Genomic DNA, 18,270 nt, shown 5'->3' on the forward strand with positions numbered 1-18,270 from the left:
TTATTTATTAGTTTCAGGGATCTGGCATGGCTAAGCTAGCGCGAGTCAATGGTGGTTGAAATCAACTCCATCGACTAATTAAACCCCACCTTACTCGAAGACTAAGCCTTATGTGAAAAATTCAATTACATGCAATGACATTTTCCTCTTGTCATATTTATGTTTAGTCAGCAAAGGGAGAAAAAATGGTAAAAAGTAATTACTTGTAAAGTAACTTAGTTACCTTGATAATAAAGTAATGAGTAAAGTAACTACATTACTTTTTTGAGGCGTAATCAGTAATTAAATTTAAGTTTTTAAGTAATCTGTGACAACACACCTTGTCAGTGAGTTGATCCGAGTTTTTCAAAGGGTATGACGTGACAACATGGAAAGACACAATAACCTTTGCAGTGAAAGTACATTTGGCTAATGATTATGGATGACATGTTTTCATATCAGTTCTCACGAAATAAGCATCTAACTGGAAGACACTTACGGGGTAGGGCTGAACAACTGTCAACAATATGGACTCCTTGCAGCTCCTGTAAAATATAGCATTGATAGATTACATCCTTATCCTTTGATTTGAAAGCATATTAGGTCATTTGAAGACTCCAATGTGTCAAACTCAAGGCCCGTGGGCAAGATCTGCCTCAGCACATCGTTTTGCGTGCCCCGTGAAACTAACTCATGTGCATCAACTTCATGGTTCTTGCTAAACTAAAATTTAGATAAAATTGGTGTGGTCCTCTTTGAAAGATTGAGGACGAGATAAATCAGATAATTACAGTTTTCCCCTTATTTAAAAAAAAAAAAAATAATAATAATATTTTTTCTAATTTAATAATTAAAAAAGAGAATATAAACAGTTATTTTTCCATTTTTTTCCCATTTTTTTAATCACTGAAAAAAAACCCCCATTAAAAATACATTTAAAACTGAGAATATTTATTGTTTTTTCCCTCCATTTTTTTGTTTTCATATTTAAAAATGCAAATAAATGATCAGTAAATGAAAACTTGAAAATGATAAATGAAAAAGATTATTTACTGTTTTTCCCCTCATAATTCTTTGGAAACAAAAAAATTGCAACAAAAAATAAAGAATATTTCAAATCAAGAAAAATAGATTTGGAGAAAGGTCAACAAAACCTCTCAGAGGTTAATCGTCTATCAAAATTGTCCTCTGAAGTAAATGAAAATTACGATGTGGCCTTTGTCAAACATGAATCTGACATCGCTGTTGTAAATTGTCTGGAGTTGTGAACGTGAGTAGAAATGGTGACTATGTGCCCTGCGTCTGTCTGGCAACCAGTTCAGGCTGTACCCTGCTTCCCACCTAAACCAGCTGGTATAGGCTCCAACACACGCATGACTCTAGTGTGAATAACTGGTTCAGAGAATGGATGGATGGACTGATATTTTAAACCTTGCAAACTTTAATGAAATCTGTCAAATTTTCTGGATTTGCAAAAAAAATGCAGAACTCCAGGCTTTGTGCAGCTTTAGAGACAACTTTGGCGTTCAAATTTCAACGTGTATGACGTGAGAGGTTCCACTGTTTATTTTGGCTGATTTGAAGGTTTTCTACTTTGCGCGAAAATGCAAGAAAGCTGCCTAACAGTGTTAAGGGGAAGATTAAAAATGTCTTTATGTGTTGTCCTACCTGACAAGGTCAATAACCCTCTCCCTGGGTGCGGAACTGACTGGTTCATCATTGATCATGATGATCTCGTCTCCTGGGATCAGCTTGCCTTCTGATGGACCCCCTGTTCAGATTACAAATCACAACCTGTCTTGTTAAAAATGATGAATCGTTGAAGTAAGTTAAACCTGCAATGAATTTTGCCTGTCTGCTTTTTGGGAGTATTTTCCCTCCTCCAGGATAAAGTGTTGATTAGTTGTTGAATCGGATGAGTCACTGATAGAGTAAAAGCTGAGTCACTTTACCTGGTGTGACTGAGCGAACCACTACTGGTTTTTCACTGCCTGCCACGAAGCCAAAACCGAGAACCGGATCTCGTCTCATCTCCACCTTTCGGGGTGCTGGTGGGACAAACTTGTCTCCATCTAGGCGAACCTCTTCCAGGGAGCTGCTTTGGCTGAATTGGCTGTTAAATTGAGATAAGAAGAACATTCATAACTGAATGGAAATAATTTTTTTGTAGCTTCATCTTTGAACATTTTACAGCACAAAATCACAAGCACAATCTGTACGGTGCCAGCAATGTTGATAATTAAAGCTTTGGGCCTCGGCAGCAGTGTGTAATTCACATTTATTCTTGACACATGTGCTATTCTGCAGTAATTACTAACAATTAACCAGTCATGACACAAAGGCACAGCAAAATCAAGAAAAGGGGAGAAGGTGCAGCACAACACCGAATAGCTTAGTGACTGTTGATTTCTGAGTGAGGACGGAGAATACTCACAGAATACTCACATATGCCATTAAAAACAAAATTTGAAGAAAAATAGGAAGGCTTTTTAAAGGGATCCACGGATGGAAAGACTTAAAAGATAAACGTTATTATAAGTTAAAATACCGTATTTTTCGGACTATAAGTCACAGTTTTTTTCATAGTTTGGCAGTCCGAAGCGACTTATGTGTGATTATTTACGGTCGGGTCGGGCCGAATTCTCTCGCTAACTTTTTTAATATAAATATACTAGGGCTGTCAAAATTATCGCGTTAACGGGCGTTAATTAATTTTTTAAATTAATCACGTTAAAATATTTGACGCAATTAACGCATGCAATGAATGACCCGCTCGCATATTGCCTCAAACAGATTACAATGAGGCCGTTTATGGACATTAAGAGTGAAGAGAATGCCACCGGCTGCTTAGGGGCAGCGCCGTTCCATACTCATGTTATTTCTTCTAAACGTGGGAGAATTAGTAATTGTGAGACATTTATGCTGTATTCACAATGCAATGCAAATTGCTATTTGTGCTCCACACATATTTCGGTAAGTTTTCTTTCTTTTAGTGGCAATTATGTGTCTCTTGTTGTATTTTGGGTGAGATATGTACAGATAGTATATGTTATACAGTAAAGGCGAGTAGACACAGGCGTTCTTTGGACTGCGCAGTTTATTGGCTTCGGCAACTCCTTCACAACAAACATAAGTATCGTTTAGTGAAAGCACAACAAAAATAATATTCCTATCTCTCAAAAAAAAAAAAAAAGTTCACAAAAAGCACTCCAATCTATAGTAATGAGGCCCTATTCTGACACACAGTTAAACAACAATGCAAAATTAACTGGCATTCCATATCAAAATAGCTATGCAAAATACACGTAAAACTTTTCACTCAATTTTTATTATTGTTATATTTATTCTTCTTATTATTATTATATTAACTCTACTTTTGATTGAAAATTTTACAAATTTTATTAAAACGAAAACATAAAGAGGGGTTTTAATATAAAATTACTATAACTTCTAACTATAACATTTATTGTTTAAGAACTACAAGTCTTTCTATTCGTGGATCACTTTAACAGAAAGAATGTTAATAATGCCATTTGTGGATTTATTGTTACAATAAACAAATACAGTACTGATGTACAGTATGTTGTATGTATATATCCGTCGTGTGTCTTATCTTTCCATTCCAAAAATAATTTAACATAAAAATATAGCATATTTTAGAGATGGTTTGAATTGCGATTAATTGCAATTAATTACGATTAATTAATTTTTAAGCTGTAATTAACTCGATTAAAATTTTTAATCGTTTGACAGCCCTAAAATATACGTATATTCTTATATTTATACTAAAACGATGTATGATGTCAAATAAAATAAATAATTTGGATAAAACAGAGAAGGCGCTGTGTGTGCACGTGAACGCAGTGGCTCTCTTTTCAATCTTCCCCTCCCGCGCCTTGGCGCCCTCCGCGCGCATCCTGGTATTTCCTTTTCGATATGGAGCAGCTATAGGAGAGAAAGACAAACTAAAGAAAGGGGAATTGGAAAGCAAACAACTGCAGTAGGAGTGGGATATGGAAAGGATTCAAATTGATTGTTGAAGATGCTTTAGGAAACCTGTGTCAGCTTCGCTGAATGTATGCGAATGTGGCGCTTTGGTCTCATACGAGAAATATATTTAACAAACTTTTCCAGCGTTATTTCGTTGTGTAAATGCATTTATAATGATCATGAAAATATGTAGACTATTTAAACATTGAGAAAATGTGCGTTTTTTTTTCTGGCTACTCAAGGAGATTAAAATAAATGTCAAATCCACTATCCGCCTGTTAGAACAGACACGCAAATAGAAAAATATAAATGTTCATTGAATATCTTCCAGTCTTGTTTAACTGGGAGAATTCGTTACAAAAGACAGGCTTTAATATGTTATCATTATGCATATATGCAACGGCATCATCATAAACGTGATCACACAAAACGCAACCATGCATCGCATCCCCGCATTTCCTCCTTCTCCTGAGTCCTCACAAATAAAACATAAAATTTCATTTTTTTTTGGGCTCGTGCCTACAAATAAAACGTAAAATTTCAGTTTTTTTCGGGCTCGGGCAAGCAAATCAAGTTAATTGATTGGGCTCGTGCCGCGTCAGGCTTTAATACCCGCGGGCCGGTCGGGTCGGGCTGGATTTTTTAGGCCCGATCTAACTTTTAGCGTCACGTAAAGTTAGCATACCGTACACCTATTCAGCCTGTTGTTCTCTATTGTATTTTAAATTGCCTTTCAAGATGACATGTCTGTTCTTGGTGCTGGTCCAAAAAAATAAATTTCCCCCCAAAAATGCGACTTATACTCCGGTGCGACGTATAGTCCAAAAAATACGGTAATTTGATATTGAAACCCTTCTTCATGTTTTCGCTTTTATACAATTTGTAAAATTAGTTTAACTAGTAGGTCGCAATAGCGTACCACGCGAATGCTATTTTTAGACCGTGACGTCGCATCGTAAAGCGGAAGTAAAGCGGAAGTGGGACGTTATAGACCCGCCCTCTCATAGAAGTAACATTATTTCTGTTACTTTTCTCGGGTAATCGAACATGCCGATCACACAAGACTTTTTTGGAACTTGTAGAAACGACTCTAGACATTACGACATATGAAGGATATTTTCTTCATACGTTTCTCGAAACCAAAAACTGGGAGGAAAAAATGTGAAGAATTAATCAACTTGCAAGGACGTTTAACTACAGCTAGGTGAAGCCAAGGTGAAGCCATTCACATTTCATATGCAGTAAACATTTTGTTGGGTTGGCATGCTCCTTCAGAGGACAAAGAGGTAAGCGATTTTAATATTTTAAACTTATTTTTTAGCGTGGCGTTGTGCCGTGCTGCTTCTGTCTGACAATGAATGCCTTGAAAAGGATTAAAATGGATCTGACTGCCACTGTTACCTTTTCTGTTGTGTAAAAAAAAAAAAAAAAAAAAACTTTTGTCAGGGGGAAGTGTAAATAAACTGTAGAATTAAGATTTGTTATTCATGAAAAAATTAAGTGTTCGTTGGCTCTCAACGAATAGCATTTGCGATCGCTACACAAAAATAGCAATGTAAATTGCCCAAAAGAACGGTCAGAGACATAAGACAACCAGACGATATAATATACAGTATAAGATAGACAGGGCATGTGGTGGTAAAGGGAGGTTGTAAAGGTTGTTGAAACAGGAGAATGTCATTGTCATTCGCATTAGAAAAATGTGTCGATAAAAAAACGAAGGCTATGCTTAGGTCGGCTTGTTTTTTTCGTCTTTTTTGACATGTAGCGTGCGTTATGCCATTGTTGTTGACGTTGCAGGGTGGTGACGTCACATGGTTACGCTGCCGCAATTCCACAGTATGACTAGCGACATAAACATGTCATCTGTTTATTCCTTTCAATTTGAAACTGAGAGGAACATTAATGAGCATGACAGCACTGTCGGTATTTCACAAAACGAGCAGCAAAATCAAAATAAACAGGAAAGACGGGATGAGACGAGATGAGAGTAAGAAAAAAAATGTTCTGCTAAAATGTGCTACACCAGCGAAACGTCTTACAAGAGGCGAATTTGACACCCAAAGTACTACCGTGCGCTTTTAGCTTGTTTTGTTTAGATGCATACAGACAGAACATAATAAAGATGTCTTAAGAAAATACTTGAACATAGTAATATCAAATAAGGGTGGTTTATTTATGCTACGTGACTAATGTGGTCAATAGATCAACAATCTGCTTTAAAGCTACCACAGGAAATCCCAATGCTTAAAAGTATGAGAGGGAAACACAAAAAGTATTTTGAGGCAATGAAAATGTAATAAAAGACTCATTAAAAACACAAATAGTAAGTACTCGCCGCCTTTAACCAATGACCGTGTAGAAGGAATTGCAGTAAACCGGTAGTATTCGTCATGTGACAGTGACAATCTATGTCATCACCCCAAGCGTCCTTAAAACAAGGCGCCCTCCGTAGGTCAAAACATGTACTAAATACTATAGATCAGGGGTCCCTAAACTACGGCCCGCGGGCCAGATATGGCCCGCCTCCACATTTGGTCCGGCCCCCTGAAAAAAAAACCTGAAAAAAAAAAAAAAATTGGAAAAAATTGGGGGGAAAAAAATTATTATTATTTTTTTTCAATAGTGTTATTTATTTCCTGGCTTTTTTCTGTGACGAACCCAGAGAGGGTTATTTGGTTATTACCTGTTTTATTAATAATGTTATTATTATTTATTATTATATTATATTATATTATTATTTTATTTACTTTTGTTCCATGAAGAATCCAGAAAGGGTTATTTGATTGGGTCTTTCTGAAAAACAATAAATCTTTACATTTTGTCACTCCTGTAATTGTCACACCTTTTCTGTTACAAACTGACCCCGGCCCCTCATCAGAGAAGGGAAAAGTTATGTGGCCCTCACAGGAAAAAGTTTGGGGACCCCTGCTATAGATTATTAAATAAATGGCAATATTTTAAGTGTTTCTAATAACATATTTTAGTAAAAGAGACCAATTGTGGCTTAGTAGAGCCTACAAGTCTTTAAGTCCGAGGTTTCCTTTAAGTGTGGTCCGTCTTGGACTGTATTTGTAACTGATTTTGTTGTTTTTAATTGAAAGCCTAAAAGATTTTGCACAGTTTACAATGAAATCTCCTTACAAGCCTTTACTTTTATGATTCTTGGAAATGTTTACCATAAATTTAAGTATGTACACTCTGGCTGTTTCTTCACATTTTTTATACAAAGACCATTACAACCTCCATATTATTTTTAAAGCATTTAAGTAATTTTTTTTTTTTTTTTTTTTGTAGTTTTTATTTTGCAAACACGGAAATCTGGGAACTAGTTATTCAATAGATGATTCCATGAAAAATGGTTTCTTTTATTTATTATTTTATTTATTTATTATTTACTTGTATTTAGGGGCTGACAGCACAAATGGGGAGGTAAAGATTATATTCAAGACATAGGTTTTGCACTGTATTTACACTAGTTTTGTTCAACATTTAACATTTTAAAAACTTGTCTTTAAGCTTACTCCGTCCTTTGTTCGTATCATCTCATTAAAAAACATAAAGGAGTGGGTGGTGTTGGAGGAAGAGGTGAAAAAAGCTGAGAATTTATTTTTAGGTCACGTTATATACACTTAACATTTACATTTTTTCACCTCTCCAATTGAGGAAGTCAACAGATTGTCAACCATATGGACCTGTACTGTCTCCAGCCACCTGCTAAACATGGCTTCTTTCCCGTTGTGCAAACAGCCATGTATGTGATGACCCCTAATTATACCCATTAACAGCAAGCATAGCTCTGTGATGATTTTTAGCAGGATATCTCGAGAAAGATGTGCAGACAACTTTTGCGCCTTGTGCGCATTTGCATTTGATTTTGTTTAATGGACTACCGCCCCAAAGCAGACAACCACGGCACACGCCGACAACATTTGCTCCACAAAATCAATTTACATTTCAGAAAGGACAGCGCCTTGTTTATCCCTCTTCTCTGCTTATAACTGCTTATTTTTTTTCACCGTGTTCACAAATAATGACTCATGGTCCTTTGATTTTTGTTTCAAGTATTATAATCCATTTCCCCACATTTAAGAACAAAATGCTTCAGCCAGAGCGTGTACCAAAAGTGAGTGGTTTTGCACATTTCTCTATCCATTTACACACTTAATGCAAACACGGCTAACCTGTAAATACATACATGTTTGGACAGAAATGGAAACACCTTAAAAAATCAACAAAAACTAATTTAATATGGTGTACGTCTGCCTTTTGCGGCAATTACAGCCTCAATTCTCCGATGTAGTGATTCATGCAATTTGTGAATTGTTTCTAAAGAATTTTTAAGCCATTCTTCAGTTAGAATACCCTCTTAATCTTTTAGAGATAATGGTGGTGGAAATCGACTTCTTAATTGAATCTCTAAATTTGACCATATGTTAAATGCTCAATAATGTTGCGGTTTGGGGATTGTGCGGGCCATCCGAGATGCTCAACTTCATTAGAATGTTCCTCATGCCATTCTTTAACAATTATGTTCAATGATTATGATACCAAATTGTTAGGAGTTCCCATTATTTTGTCCAACAACTGTTTTTGTCTTCTTTCATCTCATTTGTCTGAAAAATTTAAACTTATTTTTTTTTCTAAAATATGACAATGTGGCTTATAATCAGGTACACCTTAGAATTCTGTTTGTGCTTAATGGCATTGAACCTACAAGTCATGTGCTAATTACCGGTTTCAAGGTATACCGTGGTATTAAAACGTCAAGGTTTTAAAACCGCAAAAATTTTCTGTCATACCGTCCCTTACGTATTAGCTATTTTTTTATGTCCCACAAATGCAGGGAGAAATCCCTCGCTTGCAGTTGCAAGGCTCAACCCTCCCACACCAGTTGTTGCTCAGTGTTAGTGTGTCAGCTATGCTACACGATGGCTGGGGAAGGTGAAACTCCTGAACTTTTTTTTCTCATCGAAGATAATGAAATCGCTGGTCTGGGAATAATTCGGCTACAAAAAAGTTATAAATGGCCGCGGCTTAGAGGAGGAGGTCCAACCGACATGTAAAACATGTTTACGGAGGGTGGCTGCTGAGAAGGCAATACCTCCAGTATGATTTCACATTTATAGAAAATTAAAGATTAGTCATCACTGTCATGAACGTTTCCCAACAGCTATGAGAGTTAACTCCAGCGTGTTTAGTGTGTCTAGCAGTGGTAAAACCTATGTTTTTTTCCTCTCTGACTGTGTTAAGAAAGAGATAAACATGATACGAGTCATACACACATGCTTTTAATGGAAAATAATTCAATTATTTTTGTTCTGATGGCAATAATGTAACACATTTTAGAGCTGTAATTGCAATATAGTGATACCGTGAAACCGTGATATTTTGGCTTAAGGTTATAAGGTTATCATACTGTCAGAATCTCATACTGGCACATGCCTAGAACCTACAAAGTATTTTGCTGGAGCCTCCCTCTTTTATACTGCTCCATTAAAGTGCTCGACACATACATTTATCAATTATCAAACCTATAAATAAATAAATAAATAAATAAAAAATAAATCAATGTCTAAAACTTTAGTCAAATATTTTCTTTTATCCCAGACAATAGTAGGTCGCTTAATTACCTGACATGTTTCGGCGAACACTTCCGCCTTCGTCAGAGGATCACTGGTGTTTGGTGTGACATGTCTTTAACAACTGATGGATGAAGGTGTGACTGGTCCAGGTCGTAGAGCGCATGTACGCCCCTTCGTCCCTCTTGATGGTCCTCGGGCCCCGCTTTCAGATCTCAGTGGCCTCCCTGATCCACCGTTGATGTTTGTTTTCTTCGGTGCAGATGACTGGCCTTTTCCCACTCCATGATGTGGTTTTCCCTTTTGCAGTGATCGTGATGGCTGATTTGTGATGTTCTTGTTGTGCTTGTTCTTTTATTGCCCTTGTTTTGTCTCATTGTTGTCTCCTTTTCACATCATGGGAGAGTGAATGGTCAGAAGAGGGCGTGACTCGCCTGTCAATCTGACAGGTGAGTCACGCCTTCATCCATCAGCTGATAGAGAAGCGTCACACCAAACACCAGTGACCGTCTGACGAAGGAGGAAGTGTTCGCCGAAACATGTCAGGTAATTAAATCACCAACTATTGTCTGGGATAAAAGAAAAAATTCGACTAATCTATAAGCGTAGGCGAAATGAAGTCAATACAAATATCTAAAACAATAATTAAAATGTTGAAAGATAAAGAACAAATGATAAATGCAGTACAATGATGCGTTAAAGTGCCTCATAATCAGGTGCGCCTTATGTATAAAAATAAACCCGTTCAGTTATGCGCTAATGCACCTTATAATCCAGCTGAATCTGAAAGGACTAGTACATTTTTTTTCGTCTTGGGAGCCCCCTCCCAAATACCTGCTCCATCCTGACACTCTTAAACAGTTTGGGGTAAAGAGGTGGTACTGGTAACGCATCGGTGCGCTACTGAGCAGTGCATCTCTGAACCGAAACTTGACTATTGTTGTAATTTTTTTTTTCAATCTTCCTCAACATGTTGTATCTCCCTTCCACATTGCATTCAACAGAGAACGGAAAACTACTGTAGTGTATTGTGTTTGCAACTGTGCTATTTTGTGTAAATCACACACTTCTTACAATACCCTTATACGGATCAACCCAGCGTACTGGACATTTCAAGCATATTTTGGAGAATGCGGATTTGGTTTCTTCTACAAACCTCACATTGTCAATGAACTAATTTTGCTGCCAATCAAAGCACTCTACAATTTATTCAATAGCTTATTGGAACGTGACATCCTTACATTCCTTTCATTAAGCAGTATTTCATCAAGGCCACTGACAAGAAGTCTTAGTTGAACCGTTTTGCTGACATTGTTTAACATTCTTTCAGAATCACTCCCTAGACTGCATCTCATCCTTTTAATCATGTGTGACATACCGTTAATATTAAATGGCCTCTGCTTTATTTATGTGACGTTCTCACGCGGCCGTGTTCCTTTAAGGAATGTTACCGACTTGCATTGTGCCCGGCGGTCTGGACACGCTCAGATGGCCAGTGACAGACATACAAGTGGACATTTGATTATTCATGAGTCTCCCACAAATTTTGACGAGCGCGGTCTGACGCCAGAACAGTGAATCTGCCTCATGCAGATGCACTCTGTGACTGCGTCCAGCACTTTCACGTCTTATATAACACCTCACCACGTCACGCACGCCGGGCTACAACCCATGGGTGACTAGGCTTCACCTCCTCTTTGGTGCATCACGATTATACACGAGACCGTGAGGGAAATTGAAGATAAATACACATAGTATAGTATGAGTCGCTCTGTTAAGAAAACCTCAAGAAAATGCAGTGCAGTCAAAAGAATACTTTCACATTATTAGAGGACATGCGTAACAGAAGCTTAACATCTTTTTACCTTTACCTGACAGTCAATTAAGATGGAATCCTCTGATGAAGGAGCCAAATTGCAACGCAACAGCAAATTCCCACTCAGGTGAATTTGGTAAAACATAAAAAAGTCCTCTTCTGCATTCCTAAGACTGCATGCAGACTGTAAGTGGGTGAGCAAGAGGGAGATTGTGGTGTGCAGGGTATAGAGAAAGAGAAAGAAAGAGAGAGAGTGCACAGCAGGGTAGAGAAAGGCGAATCAGTATTCCGAATGCACAGATGGAGACACCGTGGAGGCAGTGACGCTGCTGGAATAATCATAGCTTTGCCAAGTGGTCTGAAACATCTGAGGGTTAGAGGAGCTTCTTTAAACACTCACTTGATGTAGAAGTCACGCCCCTCTCTATTGGTGCCCATGTCCCATCCATTGGGGGGTCCCTGCGAGGTACTCCACGTCCCTGAAGGGGGCGGCCAGCCTGCTGACTTGGTCCTGTGGCTGCAGAAGGTAGAAGGGGACAGATAACACCTTTACCCTGTGCATCCCAGAGGAAAAAATCTTGTTCAATAAATTGAAAAAATACAGAATTTCCTTTTCGTAATGTGTAATAGTGGAGAAAAGTGTGCTGTATTTTTCAGAGAATAAGTAGCATCTGCGTATAAGTCACACCAGCTGAAAAAATGAAAAGGAAGAAAACATAAAAATTGAACTGAAGCTTAAGTCACATTTTGGATATAATTACACAATAATTATTCATCCGATAATTATCGGTCCGATAATAGGAATTATGATGTCATCCCAATCAATACAATAACATTATTAATAGGCCCGATAATATACAGTATAATAATTTTAGCACGATGTCTTTGGATTGGAATGTGTGCGTTTGTTTCCACTCCTGTTTTGCCAGTCCAATGTATCAGTGACTGTGTGTGGGAGAAGAAGAGGGAGTGCCACAAATCAAGCGCTTCCTTTTGTGACGTAACGCTCAAATGACGGCAGTGTGCTAAAAAAAAAAAAAGCATGGCGTCGGTAGTGTGGGATTTTTTAAAGTTCTCAGTGGAAAACGCTTCACTCGCAATTTTAACAAGTGCAAAACCGAAGTTCCACAAGGAGGGGAAAAAGTGTTGAGCTACAACACATCTTAATAAGCCACTTAAAAGATCACAATCGCTTTGATGGTGTTTTAAAAGAGTACGAGGATGCGCGAGCTGCGAATATATGTGCCCATACAATTCCAAAGTCAGCTAAGAAAGCCGAGGTTGTACCATTTAATGAGGCCTTTGAAAAGTTTCACAAAGATGACCGAGGGCTATAGCGATCACATACAAGATCACAGAAATTATGGCGCTACTCAAAATATAGCCATTAATATCTAAACCCTTGGCAACAAAAGTGAGTACAGCCCATAGAAACTACGTACATCCCTAAATGTCCAAATTGAGTACTGCTTGTCATTTTCCCTCCAAAATGTCATGTGACTCGTTACAGGAGTGCTGTCAGATTGAAGAGGTGGGGGGGTCAGCCTGTTAGTGCTCAGACCACTATACATCAAATTGGTGTGCATGGTTTTCACCCCAGGAGGAAGCCTCTTCTGAAGACAGTACACAAGAAAGCCCGCAAACAGTTTGCTGAAGACATGTCAACAATGCACGTGGATTACTGGAACCATGTCCTATGGTCTGATGAGACTGGCGGGCTTTCTTGTGTACCGTCTTCAGAAGAGGCTTCCTCCTGGGGTGACAGCCATGCACACCAATTTGATGTAGAGTGCGGCGTATGGTCTGAGCACTAACAGACTGACCCCCACCTCTTCAATCTCTGCAGCAATGCTGACAGCACTCCTGTAACGAGTCAGATGACATTTTGGAGGGAAAATGACAAGCAGTACTCAATTTGGACATTTACGGATGTACGTAGTTTCTAAGGGGTGTACTCACTTTTGTTGCCAGGGGTTTAGATAGTTACATCGATAGTTATTTTGAGGGGAAAATAAATTAATTCTCTTATATAAGTTGCACACAGACTACTTTTCATTGTGTCAAAGTGTCATTTTTTTTGTCAGTGTTGTCCCATGAAAAGATATACTTAAATATCTTCAGAAATGCGAGGGGTGCACTCACTTTTGTGATACACTGTATTGAGAGGCCTTTTGGTTATTGATAGACTTGCTGTCCTACAATTGCCAGGTTAAGAAAGTTGTTTCATGGACCACGACCACAACAGTGTCCTCTCCTGTAGCACCAAATGTTTTTATCTGATGACCAGGCACAATACCTGTTGGGTTTATGTTTTAGTTCAGTGCTCATCGTTCAAGGAACACATCTTCAATGACATTGACTAATTGATTGTGATTTACTCAAATTATATTTAAAAAAGAATAAATATTTGAAGTCAAGACTGTTCTTGTCTTTGTTTTGTTCATTATAATAATGTTCATGTCATCATAAAAAAATGATTAGGTCAAAGGCAAATCTATGTTGAGTCCGCCATTATTTTTTTAACCTCCAGGTGTTCAAAAATTCAGGTGAATATAAATTTTAAAATTATATATTTATTATTGGTAATCGATATCAGTATCGGCTTTGAGGAGCAGGAAGTTATCGGTATCGGTTTCAAAAAATACTAGGGCTGTCAAACGATTAAAAATTTTAATCGAGTTAATCACAGCTTAAAAATTAATTAATCGTAATTAATCGCAATTCAAACCATCTATGAAATATGCCATATTTTTCTGTAAATTATTGTTGTAATGGAAAGACACAAGACGGATATATAGATTCAACATACTGTACAAAAGTACTGGATTTGTTTATTATAACAATAAATCAACAAGATGGCATTAACATTAACATTCTGTTAATGCGATCCATGGATAGAAAGACTATTAGTTCTTAAAAGATAAATGTTAGTAAAAGTTATAGAAATTTTATATTAAAGCCCCTCTGAATGTTTTCGTTTTAATAAAATTTGTAAAATTTTCTATCAAAAGATAAATTAGTAGCTCGCCATTATGCCAGCAGAGGGCAACAAAACACAAAAAAACACACGTAACAAGTGTACATGTCACTGTGCTGTCATTTTAATCTGTTTGAGCGGGGCATGTGCGTTAATTGCGTCAAATATTTTAACGTGATTAATTAAAAAAATTAATTACCGCCCGTTAACGCGATAATTTTGACAGCCCTAAAAATACATATCGTGCACCCCTAATTTTGGAGGCAATTTATTTCATCAAAGACTAAGACCAAACATTACACATTATGGAATTACAACAAAATGGAGGTTAACAGGCTAAATAGGTGTTTGTTAACGTAGCTCTAACAGTTATTCAAAGAACTAAAGCCTAAACGAAACAACAAAAAAAGTTGTATACCACACCATAACTACCATATCCATTAGTCTTCATTTTCACCATCACTTCTGAACAAACCTGCCAACAGGTTCAGTCAAAACTATGAAAATAGGTGTGACTTTTAGTCCTAAAGAATTGGTCAATAAAAGTATTTTCAGGAAGTTGCCCAATATAGTGCAAACATGTTATTAATGCGGTACTGTTTTTAGCCAATCAAATGCGAGTATCCCAGATTGCCTGCCTTTCCTCATGACAATATTAATACCCATTATTACAAGCACCTGTGCTCGAGTTTATCAGTATGTACAGTATGTACTTAGGTCAATGTACGTAGGCATACCTAAACAGTGTTTTAACGATGTTTCCAATTGCTTTATTCTTTTCAGTAGTGAGTAATCTAATTAATTATTTTCCCATCTTTGCAACGCTGTTACCTTTACTCAGGATGTGAAGGGGACAATTTGGTTGAATGAAACGCGAGTTGTCTGATTTTGTCACAGCATCCTGGTAGAGAGCAGACCTGGTGTGGGGAGGAGGAAAGTTTGTGGTGACACTGTTGCGAACACGATGATGATTGGCTGGGCGGCTTGGAGCGTTAGCATAGCATTCGCGTTCTCGTTAGCATTAGTATTTAGTGTTGCGAGCGTCATCTCAAACTCTCGGGCAGCTTTTTTTTTTAAATACAGTTCTTGGCATCCAAGTGGCTACAATGAATTAAAAATAATGTACTATTTTCCTGCTGAGTGTGCATTATCTTCACCAAGTTGGCATAGTCCTTGGATATGCTACAATTTTATAATTTTTTTATTGGGTTCCCAAAAATTGTCACTCGCCCTAAAGTTTTCTTGAATGACGTATTCTTGTGTGTTTTTTTAATCAAAACAACTATAGCAAAGGTAGGACAGACAGGAGATTCAGAGCCTCACCTGGATATTGAAAAATATATTTATATATATATATTAGGGGTGCGACGATACACACAAGTCACGGTTCAGTATGTACCTCTTTACGGGGGTCACGGTTCAGTGCGGGTTCAGTACAAAAGGAAAAACAAAAAGGGTTTTTTTCTCACTGAATTTGAAAGTTAAAGTTTGTATATCATTACACTCATATTGGTGAAATTAAAAAAAAATGTAAAAAGTTACCTACATTTTTTTTTTAAATGAAAAAAATCAATTCAATTCAATCAGTTAATATAAACATCTTTGATGTGAAAGATGTGTAATGTAATAACGTGTAGAACATGAAAAGTAAAGTCGACCAGTTACTTTGCTGGGTACCTACCTTATTTTCTGCACTATATGGTGCATCGGAGTATAAGGCGCACCTTCAATGAATGGCCTATTTTAAAACTGTTTTGATATAAAGGGCACACCGCACTATAAGGCGTAGTAGTAGTAGTGGTTGGGGTTGCGTTATACATCCAGTAGATGGTGCTGCGCTGAAGGAAATGTCATGGCATGAGTAGCTAATATTGATGTATAAGGCACATCGGATTATAAGGCACACCATCTGCTTCTGAGAAAATCGAAAGCTTTTAGGTGTGCCTTACAGTGAGGAAAATACGGTAATTACGCTTACAATGACTTACAATTACTGAGTTACTAATTCAGTTACTTATTGGGAGATGTAATTTGTAACTAATTCCTTTTTTTTTTTTTTTTTTTTTTTTTAAAGTTAACATTAACAACATTAATAACACTGTTCTTAAATAACACTGGCCTACAAGCAAAATGCTTGTTGGATAAAAGTAGTGAGACTTTGCTATATTTTGTTCACTAAAAAAGAAAAATGAAGTCAAGTGTGTCAATTGGATATATAGTAGTTTTTGAGATAATAGGCAGTTTTCAATTTACTGCATGAATTGTGGTGTTTTGGAAGTGTACAAAATGCATTAATGTAAACACATTTTGTCCGTGGTGACATACACTTACCGTCCTTTAGCCAACCAGCACTAAAATATTTTATTTTCCAACCCATGTCAACACAACACAAGTACGATTTAGGCATTTTTATCTTTGAAGCAGATATTTTCCAAAATTTTGTAAACCAGTGTAATTTGAGCAACAATCTTTTACATTAAGAACACTAATATAAGTGTTGTCTGTCCCCTTAAGAAACGATCTTGAAAAAAATTGAGCCAAGGTGGTGTATTAACTTATTTGTTTCCATCATAATTAACTTAGATGCCCTATCCATTTGGACTGGGGGGTGGGTGGCAGCGATCATTCACAGCCATCCGCTTCCAGTTGAAATAGATTGGACGTCTATCTGAATTATAGTGGAAAGAAATGATTAATGGACGTTAATGTGCGATAAGAGGCTGGAGATTCCAGCTTGATCAACTCTTGAGTACAAAAATACAAATCAAATTAATTATGTAAGCATGCCTCACGACTTGTGACAGGCATGAAATTGGCTTTTATTTTGTAAAAGTCAGCACATTCCGACTAAAAGAACTCCAGATAATGTATCCGCTAAAAACTTTTAATGCGCTCAAACTCAAAGGGATTGAGTGACATTCCAGAATCAATCAGAATTCAAAAGTAGTTATTGTTCACATTAAGTGGAAGAACAGTAGAGTTCTGAATCGTCTTGTCACTTTGTACCACCTGAGCAAGAACTGTCCTTGTTGACTCTTCTCTGATGAAAAAGGAAGCACTTAAAGGAATAATTTTAGTGTGTCTTAATTGAACGAAATACTCAAGGCCTTTAAGGAATAAATGTTCTGTGAACTCAAGTATGTTGAAGTGCACAGTGACGTTGCCAGCGCATTCAATGGCTAGCAAAAGTGGGAAGCATTTGTTTAGTTTGTTACTTTGTTTGACTTGTGTGCATATTTTTGAGAGCTCTTTGATGGTGTTAGTGAGGGATTGAAGTGATGGGAGAAGAGTGAGTATACAGTGTATCACTAAAGTGAGTACACCCCTCGCATTTCTGCAGATATTTAAGTATATCCTTCATTGGGACAACACTAACAAAAGGACACTTTGACACAATGACAAGTAGTCTGTGTACAGCTTATATAATAGAGTTAATTTATTTTCCTCTCAAAATAACTCAAAATATAGCCATTAATATCTAAACCCCTGGCAACAAAAGTGAGTACACCCCTTAGAAACTACGTACATCCCTAAATGTCCAAATTGAGTACTGCTTGTCATTTTCCCTCCAAAATGTCATCTGACTCGTTACAGGAGTGCTGTCAGCATTGCTGCAGCGATTGAAGAGGTGGGGGCAGCCTGTTAATGCTGAGACCACACACTGCACTCTACATCAAATTGGTGTGCATGGCTGTCACCCCAGGAGGAAGCCTCTTCTGAAGACGGTACACAAGGAAGCCCGCCCGTCTCATCAGACCATAGGACATGGTTCGAGTAATCCATGTTCTTTGGTGACATGTTTTCAGCAAACTGTTTGCGGGCTTAAATATCTGCAGAAATGCGAGGGGTGTACTCACTTTTGTGATACTCTGTGTGGGTTAAAGAGTCAGGGAAAACAGCATTTTTGATAGTGTTCCCTGAAAAAT

The 18,270-nt window shown here is 37.4% G+C and overlaps 1 protein-coding gene across 5 annotated transcripts in view; it reads right to left on the minus strand.

Annotated features, from left to right (window-relative positions):
* frmpd4 (FERM and PDZ domain containing 4) overlaps positions 1-18,270 on the minus strand; it is a 98,240-nt gene that overhangs the window by 20,860 nt on the left and 59,110 nt on the right. For 4 of the 5 annotated variants that reach the window (XM_057851790.1, XM_057851791.1, XM_057851792.1 and 1 more), the window contains exons 2-5: positions 11,768-11,884; positions 1,932-2,092; positions 1,648-1,750; positions 479-524 (exon numbers count right to left, since the gene is read on the minus strand). In XM_057851790.1, coding sequence (XP_057707773.1) covers positions 479-524; positions 1,648-1,750; positions 1,932-2,092; positions 11,768-11,884 — 427 coding nt within the window. Of the gene's footprint in view, positions 1-478; positions 525-1,647; positions 1,751-1,931; positions 2,093-11,422; positions 11,710-11,767; positions 11,885-18,270 lie in introns of those variants that run through there. The other variant, XM_057851796.1, reaches the window with a different exon arrangement.

This window comes from Corythoichthys intestinalis, chromosome 12 (genome assembly GCF_030265065.1).
Source record: "Corythoichthys intestinalis isolate RoL2023-P3 chromosome 12, ASM3026506v1, whole genome shotgun sequence".
Taxonomy (NCBI): domain Eukaryota; kingdom Metazoa; phylum Chordata; class Actinopteri; order Syngnathiformes; family Syngnathidae; genus Corythoichthys; species Corythoichthys intestinalis.